Source organism: Montipora capricornis, chromosome 14, assembly GCF_036669925.1.
Source record: "Montipora capricornis isolate CH-2021 chromosome 14, ASM3666992v2, whole genome shotgun sequence".
Lineage (NCBI taxonomy): Eukaryota > Metazoa > Cnidaria > Anthozoa > Scleractinia > Acroporidae > Montipora > Montipora capricornis.
The window spans coordinates 49,850,469-49,867,968 of record NC_090896.1 but is presented as its reverse complement, the minus strand read 5'-3'; the positions used below and the strand labels follow the sequence as shown (position 1 = coordinate 49,867,968).

Genomic DNA, 17,500 nt, shown 5'->3' with positions numbered 1-17,500 from the left:
ATGTATAACGTCATCATCATCATAACCTTTCCTTCAAAAATAACCAGGAACTGCGGACTGATGATGAGGCTGAAACATGGGAGCCTCGGAGGGCTTTTACTTTAATAAAACAGAACATCTTTTTAAAAAATTCTACCAATTTCTCAAGTACGCAGACATGTGCATATTTACGTAAAAGATGCTACACCCCTGCTGGTTATGAAATTCTGGAAACTTCAAAAGCGATAACAGTGACATCGCACTTCATGTTAACTTGGCCGTGACCATGCACAGTCTTTTGTCCTCGCTTCACAGCTGAGTTTTGAATAAATTAATAGAAACTTGTCAAGTTTGATAACCATCTCCATATATTAACTATGGCTTGAACTGAGTTGGCCAATGCATGGTTTGCCTTGATAACTCAACTCAAGTACCATAACATCCTTTTGGTTTTAAACTGTAACTTGACTTTAATCTTGGCCCTGATTGGCTCATAAAGAACAATAGGCAACATTTAATCTTCACCTCAGCTTAGATATCACTTTTTAGAATATACTGAAACAGTGGATAGCGTTGAATGCGCACGCTGATTGGCTACTCAAACTTTGGATACATGTACGTTGTATCCTTTGCTATTCACCTCCGAACAATTCGCTCCCGAAAATGTTTTAATGTTTGCGGGAATAAATGAATTAAAATCATCTTTGTGTGCTATATTATCTCACTGTTTTAGTATAATTATACCAAAACAACTATTCACCTCCGTGTTGGTGGCTAGTGGTGGATATTAGCCACCTAGCCACCTCCACTTCGGTAAATAGTTGCTAAATATCACTCAATGTTGTTAATGTGTATAAGAATTGCATATTAAAGGTGTTTAGTAGTGATTGTACAATTAATAGTGTTCACTATCATATCAACTGTTTATGCATTTTTGCCTTCTTGTGTAGCTTTTATCAGGAGTTGCTATTAGCAAAGGTGTTGGTACCATTCAAAGGAGTCATTGAAGGAGAAAGAAAAGCCAAGATGAATTTTGGATTCTGTAACTATGTGGCTCCATCAGGGATTAATAATGTTGTCAAGTATTTTCTGAAACTTTCAGGTGTGTTTCTTTTTTCTTTGCATAGGCCTTCTTTATTTTCCCCTCCCCACTCCCATTTGCAATTTTATGCAATGGTAAGTTTTCTACCATCAAGTTACATTCTTGAAAATTTTCTGTGCAGTGTGCTCATTATGTTACATTTTAATGCAAGATCATTTCCAGTTCAAATAAAATGTAAAAATTGCCTTTTTTAAACTGGGCTTCCATACCATACTGGTCAGTGTTTTCTATGCGATACAAGGTACGTTATTTAGATCAAGTGAAAAATAAGTAAGTGGCCTAACAATAAAATAAATTATTTATTTATCCATTTTAGTTCTTGCAAAATACCGATCATATCTTCTTACAAAAAATTTGTTAAATTTTTATTTTCTTTACTTTTTTTTTTTTGGCAGAATCAAGTGTTTCTTATTCAACTCGCTGTAGTACCATAAATTATTGTGAAAAGCCAGGACAAGATGGTCAGATGATGTGGCAAGTGACAGACCAGCATGACAACACTGTAGAGTTTGATTCGCTTATAATAACAATTCCAGTGCCACAACTTCTTGACTTAAAAGGTTCCATTCAAGAATTCATAGAAAACGAAAGATTTTCTTTACAAAACGTGGAATATTCTTCACGCTTTGCTGTAGGCTACTTTTTTGATTGTGGCGCTGTAATCAATGCACCATGGACTTGTAACTATGCAGTTGGTGATCCCAATATTGCATTTGTCTCAGTGGACTCCAGGAAAAGATGTGGTGCAGGTTAGTGTTTTGTCATTTAAAAATGAAAATAAACAGGAGGGGGAAATATAAGAATAGATGCCTTGCAATGGTGATACAATCTGTTTCAATATCTTAAAGCTCACAGCTAATGCGGGAGGCAAGAGACAACAAGTGCATGGCTGGGGCGGATCCAACATTTAGAGTCCAGGGGAGTTTGGAGAATAAATTATTGTCCACCAAAGGCGGACCCTTCTAGGGGGCTCTGGGGGCATGCACCGCTGGGAGATTTTGAAAATTAGGTCTTGGGAAATGTGATTTCCAGCGTTTTTAGGGATGATTGTAGATTTTTAAATATCTTTAGAACCTTCTATGTTTTGAATAAGTATTTTACACAAGTACTACGTTTAAGTATTTACAATCATCGGGACCAATTAAGAAACTGAGACTTGAAGTTATCTATTTGTACCGCTATGTGTTTTAAAAATCAAGCTTAAGTTTCCTCAAAAATGAGATCAACAAGTAACAAATGTTCTCCGAGGTTGTTGTTGTTCTGCAAATCTCTGAACTAGAGCGTCATAATCAAGAAGCTTTTCATAGTGAATGCTCATTAACACCAAGCCGGCGGAGAGTCTTTCTGTTGTCATAGTGGTCTGCGGGTAGCCCTTTACCAGTTTCAAAGTGATGTTTGAGCACTCGTCCGCTGAAGTGACTGGAATGATGCATGGAATTCGTAACAAAGAGTGGCTGTTCGGGAAGATGTCGGGATCACAAGCCTGGAGATATACAAACACTTTTAATCAATATAGCTGTCTTTTGGTAGGCTAAAAAACGTTTGAATAAAAGCAAATAGAATTACATCAAACCTCCATTGCAGGTTGAAGCACGTTTGGTTTTTCCGTCTCTGATAGCCATTTTCTCACCCAACGATCATATTCAATGTCAAGAGTCTCAAGGCTAGAGAGAGTTGACAAATACATCTCGGACACTTCATCAATGCCTGCATTTGTGTCTGCTACAGGCAGGCTTTCAGGCTTCTTTACGCAATTGCAAAAATTGCGTTCATAACTGCGAGGATCATAGCTTTACTTGATTCCATATCCGCAGATCATATATGATCCATTTCATATATCATTTCATCGTTGATTCATTTCTCACGGGAACATTAGAACCCACAAATGACCAGCTCCCAACGTCAGTGGCTTCATAGCTCAGTTGGTTAGAGCGTCGCACCGGTATCGCGAGGTCACGGGTTCAAACCCCATTGAAGTCCTGAATTTTTCAGGCTTCTTTACGCAATTTTTGCAATTGCGTTCATAACTGCGAGGATTATAGCCTCACTTGATATCTTAAGTTTATTTCTTCAAGACTCTGGCTGATCCACGCTTACAACTTTTTCCAAACACTTCTGCCGCTTCGGAGAAATATTTTAAAAGATTGCAACTAACAAACTTCCGTCATAGTTCCAGCCGTGTTGCGAGTACATGTTTGGGAGGTCATGTTTGAGGCTCTGGCCTAGCCTTGACCTCGGCAGTGCGATTGAAATATCCAGTCCTCACTGCTAGCTCGAGTTTCCCCAGGAGAATAAAGTACTACGTTTTGAAGAGGTGAAAAGCAAGGATAAAGGACCTTGCCTTGCTATGGAAAACACGGACTTCAAGCATTCTGTGCTTTGTGCCATTTCAAATAACCACCATCACTAAACTAAAGACAAAAGCCCAAACAACAGTGGCTTTAGAGGTCTTTCTTGTGCTGTTTTTTCTTGCTATTTAATAATTATGACTTCCTTGCATGCAAAGTAACATTTCAAATCCTGTTCTTACGTAAGTCATATACTAAATAAGTTGGCGACCAAAATATTTATGATCTGGCGACTAAATTTTTTTCATTAGTCGCCAGATGGCACCTGAGCAAAAAAGTTAATTTCGAGCACTGATAGAGACAAACTGTTGCCTGTTAAATATGAATGAGTTGTAGAGTTAGTCTTTCCAAATGCCCGGTGCTGGCCGCTCAGTTCTGTCAAATGGAAAGAGTCACAATTGCTCGGCTTAGGCCCCCACAAAACCACAATGCTCGTACTAGTCTCCGACCGGGATAAAATATGAAAGGAGCGGCTCGCAAGGTTTCAGTAGCCTCTAGAATCAGAGGAACTTGTTTTCTTGAAGTACTTTTCTACCGATATTTACCACCATTTATTAATCACCTTGTATAGTCAATTTTGCAGGTGTCCGCCTTCTAACAGAGGGGACAAGTTCTTCAACCTACAATACGTTAAGGGTACAGGTTGCTTTTTGAAGGTTCCATACAAATTTCAAACTCATTATGCGATGTCCAAGTTCATTATCAATATATTATCAATATCAAGCTACAATAGTTCCGAGGACGTCCTTCGGTAATTTAGCTAAATCTACGTTTTTAGCATTCATAACTGATGAGAGATTTAAATTTTCAATTAACCTTATGACTGAATCTTACCGGCCGCAAAAACTCACGTAACTGGCAAAAAGCACAGGTTGTTAAAGTGCAGCCACGATCCCATGAAGCCGCTGAAGCAATATGGCGCCTAGTAAACGTGGTGATCGAAGTTTTGTGCTATCACTTTAAAGTGTGTAAAACTTTAAGACTAAAATATTATTATTATTATTATTAATAACAACAAACGTATTTAGTGCGCACTTCTAATCGCAATGCACTTACAATATAAATGGAAATGAATATCTAATTTATGTTTAGTATAAGAATCTAATCTAAAATATTGTAAAATTCATTAATAATTCATAAGGATGACAGCCTACAGAAACGCACTATTCAGGTCACATGTGATGCTTTATAAATCCCGATAAAGTTCAACTGTCTGTAAGCACTGGGAGGGATTGAATAGATAGCAGGAGAAGGCTGGGGTTGATGAATTTTTAATTAGTTGAATTATCAATAGGAATAACTTTTTTAAAGATCTCTAGCTCACTTAATTAGTATGCTTAACTTTAATAAAGACGAGTCCTGTAAATTTGTGCAAAGTTTATTAATCAATCACAAGTTTGACATTTCAATCACAACTATTACTTAACAATTACTTGCCTCTTGTCAGCCTCCTCCAGTCTCACTTAAATGATAGTTAACCGCACAAATTAACAAATAAAGCGAATTGGGCGGATAACGCTCTCCATTTTGATTGGCCACTTCACAAACGAACTTGTTCAACCAAAAGTATGGCGTATTTGGCGACATGTGCTCTAGTGAAACGGTCAGATTTTGAACACCTTCGCATTTGAGACCGGCTACTCCAACAAGTTCTGACGTTGCACATTTATTTTGCCGTCGCTGCTGCCATTCCTCCAAGACTTTTCTGCCCCATTTAGTGTTGTATTGTGTTGCTCTTGGAGTGGCTTCCGACACAAAAGTGGTCTCTTCTTTTTTACCCTTTGGAGAGCAAAACCGACCAGCCATGTTTCTACTACAAAAGCTCTATGAAAATGAATAGACCTTATTCACGATGGCCGCCATGTTGGATTTGCTATCATCATGCAAATTAGCTACACACTTCTTAGGGGGAAACAACACAAGTTCGAGAGGTTATAACGAACATCTTAGCCACACAGATGATTTGTTTCACGTTCATTGAATGTTTATCACCTAAGCCGTAAAATACAATCATTACATGAAAAATGAGCAGATAACGAAGTAGAAAGTCAAATTGTCAAAGGCAATCAAAAGATGAAAAAATATTATAAAAGGTACTTAATTCTAAATACTAAAATGGACTTTTTGCAATGTTATTTTAATATTTCGTTGAGCCGATTTTCCGCAATTTGCTTTTTTTTTTCAATGTTTGCCCCCCAACATAACATATGGCTAATTTGCATGACAATATGAAAACCAACATGGCGGCTATCATGAATAAGGCCGATTGCCTACATGTAATTCAGTGCTGAGTATTTCCAGACTCCTATGGGACAGCTTCACGCCCACGTGATTAACATGACAAACACATTCTATTGTTTCATTTCACAAGTAAGATAAAATATTCGCCTCCGACCTTTATGGGAATTAAAACGGCTCGCCTGCGTCTCGCCGTTTTAAATGCCCATAAAGGTCTCCCGCTCATATTTTATCTATTTCTTAAAAAGTTGCTATATAAAAAGTACATATAATTATGTTCATATAGTATTCATATAGTGAGCAGATAATAATCGTAAAGTGAACATGTAGTATTAATCTGAAACGTGTTTTTCAAACATAAATGTTTTGAGCCGTGATTTAAATGTTTCCGTAGTTTCTGATTCTTTAATGCCCTGAGGGATTGAATTCCACAATTGTGGTGCCGCATTAGAAAAAGAACGGCCACCGTAGGTCTTGGATTTATGTGGTGGTATACATAACAGAAAACGAGATGACGCCCATAGAGTGCGTGATGGATAGTATTCTTTAATTGTCGGTTCCAAGTAGTCAGCCGAGTGTCCGTTTAGTGTCTTGTACACTATCAGTAGTATCTTGAAGTTGATCCTCGCCTCTATTGGTGACCAGGGTAGAGTCTTAAGTATAGGTGTCATGTGCTCAGTGGTGCGTGTACCTGTTATCTACTGTTTATCCTGGGTTATTAGGCAAAACGTGATTCTCCAGCTGACGACCAGTTCTGAAAATCTGGTCCCCAGCACTCAATTTTTGGTCGCATTGGCGACCAGTGAGTCGCAATAGTCTATGAATAATACTTTCTCAGATATCTTGCAAGTAACATGTGGGGTGCCACAAGGCTCTGTTCTTGTATGAATGACTTTGTTAGCTCTTCGTCCATTCTTAACTTTCATCTGTTTGCAAATGATTCTAATGATTCTGTTCTCATGGGGACTTACATCATCTTGAGCAAACTGTCAATCAGGAACTTGACAAAATTAATCCATGGCTCTGTGCCTCTTTTCTGACATTTGTAAACATGTTTGAATTAATCAATGTTGGCTACCCAACTAGTTTAGCTTTTGAGTTATTTTGGGTGACGAGTTACTGTATTTTCGTTTGTCTTTGTCTTAGATTATTGTCATAACCTCTTTGTAACATACTGTACAGTACAAAGAAACTCTCTCTCATTTACAACGCCTTCAAATTAACACACTTCGAGGATGGTGCATACACTCCACCAGAAGAATGCAAGGGATTATCATGCAAGTGTTCCTTCATATTGTTGCATTTTCTTTGCAAACTGACGGGTCTGGCCGGCCAGTGCTGACAAAAGGAAAGCGCCCTTCGATTCTGTTTTCCACAAGAATGGACACACTTTGCAACCTCCCGCGTGCAACTCAGTATAACTCGCAACTATACACGCTGAGCCGTTTACTATTTAAATTAACCCTTTTATTAGAGATTTAATCTCTTTCCTCGCAAGGTAAGAACATCAAATTATAACATTCATGTGATTACTATATATGCTACCGTGTTTGTCCAGCTACAAGTTTGATGGTCAATACAGTTCCTCTGGAATTTTATTAACACCGTCAAACTGAACCTATATATAATTCGTAAGAAACTGTTCCCATATGATTAAAGGTTTCCCCTCAGAAAAGAAAAAGTAAATTCTGAGAATGCACAGTTTTACAGAATGTCTTGATTTAACGAAATTGTTTCGCAGTCACCGGATTCAATCAACAATTTTAACTCAGATGGGATTTAAGGACGTTTGCGCGAAAATTATTCAACATTGATTTTTTTCTGAAAATTTTACCACTGTAAGATGATGAGTTAGTTATGTCAGAAATGTAAAAAAAATGGGGGGTCACCGACTTCGTTTTGGAGAGAACATGCCCGGAAAACACCCAAAATGTGACAAAATCGGGCTTCGTTAGCGAATAAGGCCAGTGTCTGTAAACCCAAATATATTGCAATTAAATCTTTGAAGTGAAATCTTCTCTGCCAAATATTGTTTAAGTGGACTTATTAAGTGAATTTAGTCAACTGGTGAGGTTCCTTAAAGATCAAGTTCGCATTTAGCGACCACAGTTTCACGCGCCTTGCCGCCGCAAGATGGCAGGATTTGATGTCCCGTGAGCAGAAATCTTGAAATTTTTTTAACTTCCCACATTGATTTTTTGTTCATTTTTGGACAACGTGGAGATAATTGTAAATAAAATCCGTTTCTGGAAAGAAAAATTGGGGTCACCGAACGTCCAAGACCGTTAAATCCAGGCAAAGCTATAGCAATGGCCTTTTGCCCTACCATTTCTCATTTTATTACTTAGCTCGTGCGCTCGTGTATGACGTGGCGTGTGCATTTGCGTGCGCAGTAAGAATGCGCAGAAACAATTGGTGCGAACGTCCTTAACTGCGGTAACCGAGGATTTTCCTCGTACTTGAAAAGAAGTTGACATGCGTAATATTTCAATTGTTTTTTTTCCTTGTAAAGAGAATTGAAAAGACTTTCTAGTATATTTTGGCAACTTGTTGTATCGAGATACTTTAAACTTGGCATGTATTGAACAAAGTAAAGCAAAAAAAAAATGAAGTATTATATGCACGATCCAAAAAAATTAAATTGATACAATTCATTTTAATTTTTTCTATAAAAGTTACAGATCGTTGGGAATGCCGAAAGCCTTTGTAAATCTCTATTGTGTCTAAATAAACAATTAAACGGGGAAAGAATAAATTCACTATAAGAATAAACAGTTTGCCAAAGACTAGGATCATGCATAACGTTGTAAAGATATTTACACGCTGGTACAGGTTAGGGTTAGGACTTTTGGAGACATGCTGTGCACTACAAAACAATTCGTATTCTTCCTTGTATAATTCTCACAAGTAGTTTTTTTGAAACACATTTCAGAATGAAAACTACCGATAAAAAACGACGTTTCGATCTCCCTGAGATCATTTTCAAGTTGTAGAAAAAGCGAATGAAGTATACATATATAAGTACAAATTAGGGTTGAGAATGAAACTTGTGAAAGAAACAAGTAACGCAAAACAGGTTTCCGCTTGATTTGGCTTTTAATTGTTTCAATATTTTCATAGGGACTCCCTGAACCATGATCATGACGAGCCTTCCCCGCGAAGTCCTTTCCGAAATATTCAAGTGGCTCTCTCTGGAAGAACGCATGGTCAGTCGACAGTGTGGTCCACCACGAAACACTTGCATACTGCGACGCCGATCCTCTAGCCATAGATAAATGTTTTTCATTTCCGCGAGAATTGGAACACTTTCCTGTAAATCTACCGACACACCCACAGAAAAGCAATATCATAATGATTCGTGTTCTATTTTCTTATCATCACGATAAGTTAAGCGAAGCTTATTTACCTGGAGTTTGAGAAGAAAGTTTTGCCCCTTCTTCAGTGACGGTCATGTTATTTTTGTCCATTTTATGTCAGACTATTTTTTTTGCTGTTTGTCAAAAGCAAATGCATAGTATTTGTTGGTGATGTTTGTCCACTTACCGGTAAGTGTTTCGCTAGAAATCCAAATGTTTATTTCAGGTTTGGGGTTTCAACTGACCGAACTTGACCGAACTCTCCCCCCTCTCCCCTCCCCCCTTTCTGGATCCTGATTATCCGCCCCAGCATGGAACCTCTTCATGGTAATTGGACACTGAAAGTCATGTGATAAATAATTTGGTGACGTATTAAAGACAATATCCTTTATATTTTCTTGTTCCAGATCCAACAGACATTGGTCCCACTCTTTTGGTACATTCCACAAAATCGTTCAGTATTCAACACTGGGATGCAGAACAAAGCCTTATCAAGACTATCCTTTTGTCACACCTTAAAGACATCATTCCTGACCTTCCAATTCCAATTGACAGTCGTTGTATAAGATGGCGTTACAGTCAAGTCGTTCGTGGAGTAGAAGGTGCCCCAGGATGTAGCGTGTTGTGTGCCTCACCTTTATTAATTGCTTGTGGAGACGCATTTACGCACTCCAATTTTGATGGCTGTCTTAAATCAGCACAGTCTGTGGCTGAGGCGTTTACCTTGTCATGAAAACCAGAAGCTTTGTTTGATTTCTAATAAGATCAACACCGAATGAGGATACTGATGACAATAAGACGTACAAAGGGCTTTGTCATTGGTTTGCTAGTGCAAATGACGACAAAAAAAAAGAACTGTAAATAATAAACGAACTTAAATACAGAGAACAGAAAATAATAATAATAATAATAATAATAATAATAATAATAATAATAATAATAATAATAATTAATAATAATAATAAAGGCAAAGTACAATTTTTCTAAAAAGGGGGTATTTTAGAAAGTGTCAATTTATTTGAACAGCTAAACCTCACTTCTCAGAGCTCTGGAAACAACACCATCCAACCTCTTTTTCGAATGGAGTTTTCAGTGAAGAGACCATATTTGAACTGCAGAGGAAAGAAGTATTTTAGGACTTAGATCATCGCAGTTATGAACGCTACACCTTTTGGTACAAATATTTGGCGATGCTATTGAGTTTTGAAAATACATGAAATGATGGAAAAATGTAACGCGCCCGTGGGAAAGAGATAGGATGTAAGTTGCTTGGCAATGGACGAAAGGACAACTGAAATATCAGAGTCCTAGGGAAGAATTCGAACCCTAACCTCAATAACACCTGTCGGATGCTCGACCCATTGAGCTGCTAGAACTCATTGGAGAGCTGGGTCGTTTACATAGGTCCTGACTGAACAATTCGTCCCACTCTACAAAGTCATGCGCCTCAATTTATACAAATACGTTAAATGATGGAACCATTCAGGAACTAGACATATATTCTCTTTTGTTTTGTTTTGATTTAATTTTATGACTTTATTATTCTATTTACTCGTATCAAGTACAGTAATTGGTTATTAGTCATTTAACTTAAGATGTAAGTTAATTAGCAAGTCCGCATCAGGACTTTGTCTTGCCTTTTTTTCAAACCTGCTCATCAAATAAAGTCTACTGCTGCTGCTACTACTACTGCTAGGAGTTCTAGTAGCTCAGTGGGTAGAGCATCTGACTGCTGTTACGTAGGTCGTAGGTTCGAACCTGCCCAGGACTCTGATTTTGTCGCCCATTGCCTAGCAACTTGTATCCTGTATTGAGTTTTGGCCGCGGCTACACGAGCGATTTTTGTCTCGCGCCGGTGATGCGATTTTTTTCAGATTTTGTCGCGTCGCCTGCGCGCCAGGGTGGCTACACTTGTGACAAATTTTGGCGACAAATTGATGGCCGCGCGAATCGCATACTGGGCACTATAAACAGAGATTCCTACTTTAATTTCATTGGCTAAATAGTCTTTAGTCGCATCGAAAGCGCGGGCAAAAAGTTGCAGGGTGGCTACACGGGTAACTATCTCTGCGATTTCAACTCTGGCGACTTTCTCTTGCGATTTTTTCACCCGTCGCGTCGCCACTTCAAGGGTGGCTACACGTGTGATTTTCATGTCGCGCTGGCGACGCGACAAAGTTTGAAAAAATCGCATCACCAGCGCGAGCAAAAAATCGCTTGTGTAGCCGCGGCTTTACAAATGAATGAAACTAATGGAAACTTTACAATTCGATGCTCTATTCTGGATCCTCTACACTTTGCTATATTCATTTTTGATCTCCCAAATTGCATCTGACCATGCAACACTTCAGCCTTTCATGCTGATGATTGCAAGACCTTTCGGGAAATTGATAACTATGTTTTATTTCTTCATGATCTTAACAACCATTGGGCAAGGACTGAGAAACACACTCACCAGGGTGGGAATTGAACCCACAACGTTCGGGTAAGATCACCGTTGCTTTACCGACTGAGCCACAAGGTCAGACGGAAGCAGGTTGTGGGAATTTAAGATGTCAATTTCATGGCAATAAATATGTACAAGAACAAGGAAGGGTTGCGTTTTTGCAAACGTTGGCCACGTTGAAGAGTCTTTATTAGGGAGCTTAAGCACGCGCGTTTTTGAGACGCGGACGGCAACCAGAACAAAACATGTCGCGTGCCAGGACAGTGATACTTAGCAATGGAAATGTGGTTGTGTGAAGAAAACTTCAAAGGGGAAATAGCCACCATCCGGTTGCCGTTCGCGTCTCAAAAACGCGCGTGCTTAAGCTCCATTTTAAAAAAAAATGTTCATTAGTCTAATCCCAACTGGATTATAGCTTGGTAGTTTAGTCGACACATTCTAGAAGAAATATTGATATAATTGAACGTGTCCAGTGGAGAGCTACGAGGCTCATTTTGAAATCTGAGAGTGACCACAACACTCAACTGAAAGAACTGGAATTGTACACTTTAAAACAAAGACGTTTCATGGCTGATCTTACTTTTTAATATAAGGCTTTAAATGGTTATTCTAAGTTGGATATTAGTGGTTGCTTAAATTTTTATTCTTTGGAAGACCATTATGTAACGTAGTTGTGAAACAAAGAACTTGACAGAATCTGAAGAACATAACTCGTGAATCACAGTGAAAACTTCGTCGACTACAGTTGATCACAGAACAGAAAAAGAGAGAGGGGAACAGCTGCCAAATTTTATGGCCAGCCTAGCTTGATAACTGCGGTTAACAACTCCAGCTCTGTATCACTTTCCGTAGCAGCTCTCAGTTCTGACGAATCACTTGACGAATTTTGGTAGGTGACCTCATGTCATTGACAATCCACAACATACTCTTTGACTTTTTCATTCTCATTGGTCGAAGGGAGATACGCTTTGCTAAGCGGATCTGCAATATGCATCTCGATGCCCTTACTTCTGTAACCACAACAGCATTCGTTGCAGGCTCTTCTTTATAATAGACTTCATGGGTTTTTGGTCAGTTTGAATAAAGACCTTTCTTTTTCCATAGACATAGCCGTCAAACCTCTCCACGCGGAAGACAATTGACAACAGTTCTTTTTCAATTTCGGCATAATTGAACAGTCAGTGGCGGTGAGGGCTCTAGATGCATTATGCCACTGGATAACTATCTGGAAGTAAGCATGCTCCCAGACCAGCCAGAGATGCGTCACCTTGAAGTACGGTCTTGAAACAAAAAACAATAGAACCTGCTTACAATGCCAAACAGATCGTAACAGGTTACGAGAGCTGCTGCATTACTGGAGTGTTACTGTAATCGGCTGCTTTAATTAACACTGTGATCGTTAGAAATTTTAAGCCAAGCGCTTTTAACTGTCAATATTCTAACTTTCATAAGGAAGTTTTTTCCTTTAGTTCTTTTACACGAGTTAAGGTCGTGGTCGATTGAAAGAGAATAAAATATATTCTTTCTGTCAATAGCCAACTTTATCTGGGGACAAAATTGAAACTGACTGAGCCTATAGTGAAATTGTCACTGATGTAGAAGAGAGGAGACTAGATCTGTTGATTCTGCAGAAACAAGTCGAAGCGAATACAAGACCACAACGGAAAAATACGCGCAAGCCCAAGAAATTTCTTAGAGTGAAGGCTCCTTGAATATAAATTAAGGTATCCGTGGAGACACGGGCGATGGCCGCCGAGGATAAAATTAAATCTATACCCTATTACCAATTCCATGCTAATCTAACAAATATTGAACACGTAACTGATAACAGAATCTCAACTTTAATACTAAAATCAAGCATAAATGTTTGTACAACGAATGTTCACACTAAAATCTTGGCGTGTTTAAAATTCACAGTATGGACTAAAATGTAGATGAGCGAGACAAATTATACCTTATCCTTGTATTCATAAATCGAGGATATTACATGGCCGCGAGGAGAAACGAAATTTCTCAACACGAGAAGAGAAATTTCGTATCTACAAGCGGCCATGTAATATTCAATTTATTATATAAACACCTATGAAATATTAAATCATTTCACGAAAGGCATCGAAAGGCGCGATTTTTATATGTAACCATAGCAACAGCGATCTTTTCACGGGTGAAGATATCATGTTTTCGCGCGAAAGTTCACTTGGTATTTCATTGGTGTTTATATAATAAGATAAATTTATCCTTCTATTAACTCTAACAGGACACTTACAGAAGTATTTACAGTGCAATGATAAAACGATAAAATATATTTACAAATGACGTAAAATGAAACTCGTTTGGAAATGTTTCGAGTTAAATATATAACTGCCACAAATGTTCTCGTGCTGAGGAGCAAACGAAATAAGCGCAACCTAAAAAAGGATGTCAACGCATCTCGATGCTTAATAAACATATTCCCAAGGTATAACTCCCCCCAAAAATTAACGCTGCATAAAATTAACATATACAGTAACAATATCAAATTTATTATCAACCCCGCCCGATTTAAGTCGATTACACGAAAAGCCATGCTAAATCACGCTTCATTATAGCTAAAGTGGCAAAGCTTATGTCAGAAAAAGATATGGCCTGTTACCAACAAGACTTCACAGAATCCACAAAGCTAATGCGATATCAGTTGAGGTTTTGTCACTACAATATAGATTCAAGTGAAACCAAAGTAAAGACTTTAGAATTCTAAATTAAACCAGATTTTCCCCAAGGAAACGCGATTAGCTGACATTCGTTGGGATGAAGACAACGTTGACAAACTACGTGAATTGATACGGTATATCGTTCGTTTATCTGTTTACGATTGTAAGCTTTACTGGCCGTCAGTTCTTTTTCACAGTTAAGGATTGGCATAGCAGACACACAAGTATGGCTGACCTTAATCATTAAATTAGTGTAGACAAAGCTAAAAAGTTATTTGTTGCCCCATGAAACAGATTGCAAGAACAAAATTCCATTCTACTTTACGTAAGTAAAAGAAACATGTTCAAGAACAATAACTGCGATAAAATGACGAACAACTTTTCAAGTGTCAGTAGAGGATTCTCTTCGTGCGGGTGTTAAGGTTTTGCACTGGAGGGAACGGACTTCAACAACTTCTATGGTTAGCAAGGTGGAAAAGATTGTATTTGCTTGATCACTTTATGAGACATCTCTTATATATAGTTTTGTAATATTATCACAAAATTTTAAACTTCATGAAGTTGTGATGTAACCAACTTGGTCTAAACCAAGCAAAATTAATATACCATGTCAAAGTTTGGCCCCTTTAAAATCTTTATATCCCCAAATGGTTTTTTCTGTTCAATGACAATACTGCTTTCTTTGCTGAGCAAAAGACAGCTGTAAAATTTATAGGCAGCTTGTTTCCTATTACTCTTATGCACCAAACCTTGAAAATTAACCACGTTTTTTTTCTGCAATTCCCTTTTCAGCGTGTGAAGTAGCTGTTGAGTGCGCTTTGTCCAGCGTCGGTTTTCTAAGAGTTCACTTGACTCGGAGCTTTGCTGTTCTTCATTTAATTCAGAGGCTGTTGATTCTACTTGCTGCTCCATATCTTCAGGCTCATCTTTGTTACCTGGATAAATATCATCCATTCTCTCAGATAAGAATGGGTCTTCTTCCTCCACAGGACGTTCATATTCTTCCAGAGCCTGATCAATGGGATCCTCTGGGATAACAGTTACATTGGGCTCCTCATTTGCAAAAGACACTGAGGAGCATTTGCTTTGTTCATAAATGCAAGACACGTCTTCCTCTACTCTTGGAATTTCTGGTTCGTCATCAACGTCCATCCGTGTAAGATTGCACGTTAGGGAGTTTTCAATCGGTGATGCAAGGGCCTCAGAACAAGGTGACATAAACAGCTTTTCTACAGTTGAAGTGATTTTGAGCTTCATTCTACGTTTTGTTGGAGGAGCCAGAGTTGCGGGTGTGACGATATCTGTTGTGTCTGAGAGTTGAGATTTGATTGCTTCTGTTGCTAAAATCTTTGGATCGTCCACCACTAGTTTTCTCTTTCGTTTGCTTCGTTTCTTTTTTTGAACAACTTCCACTGGTTCAAGAACAAAAGCTTCAACTTCATTGTGCAACAGGGTTGTTTCATTGCCTGTGTCGTTTACACCTGTGTAAATGACATGGAATTAATTCAATAAGGATAAAAAGCAAACAAACTGAAACATACCTTGAGCTTAACAGAAATGGTGTACTGTGGGTAGTACTGCACAAACCCTTCACTCACTCACCGTCTTGTTGACCAGCCTCAGTAAGAGGACTTCCTTTTTCTTCAACTAGATTTGTGTCGACAGGCTCCAGGGTAACATCTGTTGCTGCAACTGTGGTTGGCAAGTCACCAAAATCAGGCACTAGTGCATCAGCATTAAGTTCATCTCCAAAGCCATCAGCAAGAAAATCCACACCCTCACCACCAAATCCATCATCCCTGATAGGTTCATCAAGTGCTATATCTAGAAAATCAAGATCCATTAAAATTTTCAACCTTGCTGGGTCCAAAAAACCTCTACCCATTGAGCTACTAGAACTCACTGGAGAGCTGGGTCGTTTATCCAGGCCCTAAATGGACAATTCGTCCCACTGGTCTGTGGGCTCTACAAAGTCATATGCCTCAATTTTTGCAACCAGATGAAATGATGGGAAAGTGTAATGCGCCTGTGGGAAGGATAGGATACAAGTTTCTTGGCAATGGACGAAAGGACAACTGAAATATCAGAGTCCTGGGGAAGGATTCGAACCTACGACCTCCAGAACACCTGTCGGATGCTCTACCCATTGAGCTACTAGAACTCACTGGAGAGTTGGGTCGTTTACATAGGTCCTGAATGAACAATGTGCCCCACTGGTCTGTGGGCTCTACAAAGTCATATGCCTTAATTTTTGCAACTACATGAAATGATGGGAAAGTGTAATGCAACCATGGGAAGGATAGGATATCAGTTGCTTGGCAATGGGTGAAAGGACAACTGATCTAATATCTGACTTGCTAATCGCCCTTTCTCGCAGTCGGAGACTGAATTACTAACTGCGCAGCTCAACGAGGTTGGACCGAAGGAGCTGTGCTGCCGACTAGGCGCTTGGCCCCTGAACACAACCCATGTATGACCTCAGAGCATGGCACCACAGCCTGATGGAATAGGCCGGGAGTCGATTTTGATGAGGGAGGAAAACCAGAGTACCCGGAGAAAAACCCTCAGAGTCAGATTGAGATCGACTGAAACTCAGCCCACATACGATCCAAGCCATAGTTGAACCCAGGTCGCAGAGGTGGGAGGCACAGTTGATGACCACTAAACCACCCTGACTCCTAGGATTAAGGAAGGATTCAATTTTCAACAAACTGACTCAAATTAATAATTTGCATAACGAAAAGTTCTGTTGGTTTAGCCAACACTCTAAACCCATTCCTGACAACCACAAGAATCCAAAATTTAAAGGTCGGATTTACCCCATAGGGGACAAGAGCAATAAACCGATATTTAAAAAGGGTGTATTTTTTAATTTAAATAAACAGAGCACTAAGATACCCAACTGGAGTAGGTCACAAGTTGAATTGGGGACCACCAATAATAAATCCATTTAGTGGACCGGTCTCCTCGAACAAGACACTGTCAGTCATTTCATTCCAGACACTGAACTGTTGACAATTTCAAAACATTTAAGTTGGTGAATAACAAATTCACTATGACTCTGGTTTGATAAAGACAATCAGTTCTTCCTCATTTTTCTGTTAACATTCACCAAAGTATGAAAAAATTGAAGGGCCAATGTTAAAAGAACAAAGGCCCATTTATTGTTTTAAACGTTTTTCTAACCATTACAGTACATATGTACATGTAAATCTTGGACGAGCAATGGATGCAACGATTGCACACACAGAGAAGGGGTGGCTATTTCTTTTATAGTTAGAGTCCTTGTTCAAATGCTAATAATCAACGAGTTCAAAATACCTAAAAGGATATCATACCTA

The 17,500-nt window shown here is 38.8% G+C and overlaps 2 protein-coding genes across 2 annotated transcripts in view; one reads left to right on the top strand and one right to left on the bottom strand.

Moving 5' to 3' along the window:
• The window catches only part of LOC138032670 (renalase-like), a 13,080-nt gene extending 2,336 nt beyond the window's left edge, over nucleotides 1–10,744 (top strand). Inside the window, exons 2-4 of the mRNA XM_068880377.1 lie at nucleotides 930–1,081; nucleotides 1,477–1,830; nucleotides 9,431–10,744. Of these exons, the coding sequence (XP_068736478.1) occupies nucleotides 930–1,081; nucleotides 1,477–1,830; nucleotides 9,431–9,756 (832 nt within the window). The 3' untranslated portion in view covers nucleotides 9,757–10,744. The remainder of the gene's footprint in view (nucleotides 1–929; nucleotides 1,082–1,476; nucleotides 1,831–9,430) is intronic.
• A 2,547-nt stretch (nucleotides 10,745–13,291) lies between these two features.
• The window catches only part of LOC138032516 (double-strand-break repair protein rad21 homolog), a 16,184-nt gene continuing 11,975 nt past the window's right edge, over nucleotides 13,292–17,500 (bottom strand). Inside the window, exons 3-5 of the mRNA XM_068880215.1 lie at nucleotides 17,498–17,500; nucleotides 15,762–15,983; nucleotides 13,292–15,640 (exon numbers count right to left, since the gene is read on the bottom strand). The exon at nucleotides 17,498–17,500 is cut by the window's right edge and continues 266 nt beyond it. Of these exons, the coding sequence (XP_068736316.1) occupies nucleotides 14,757–15,640; nucleotides 15,762–15,983; nucleotides 17,498–17,500 (1,109 nt within the window). The 3' untranslated portion in view covers nucleotides 13,292–14,756. The remainder of the gene's footprint in view (nucleotides 15,641–15,761; nucleotides 15,984–17,497) is intronic.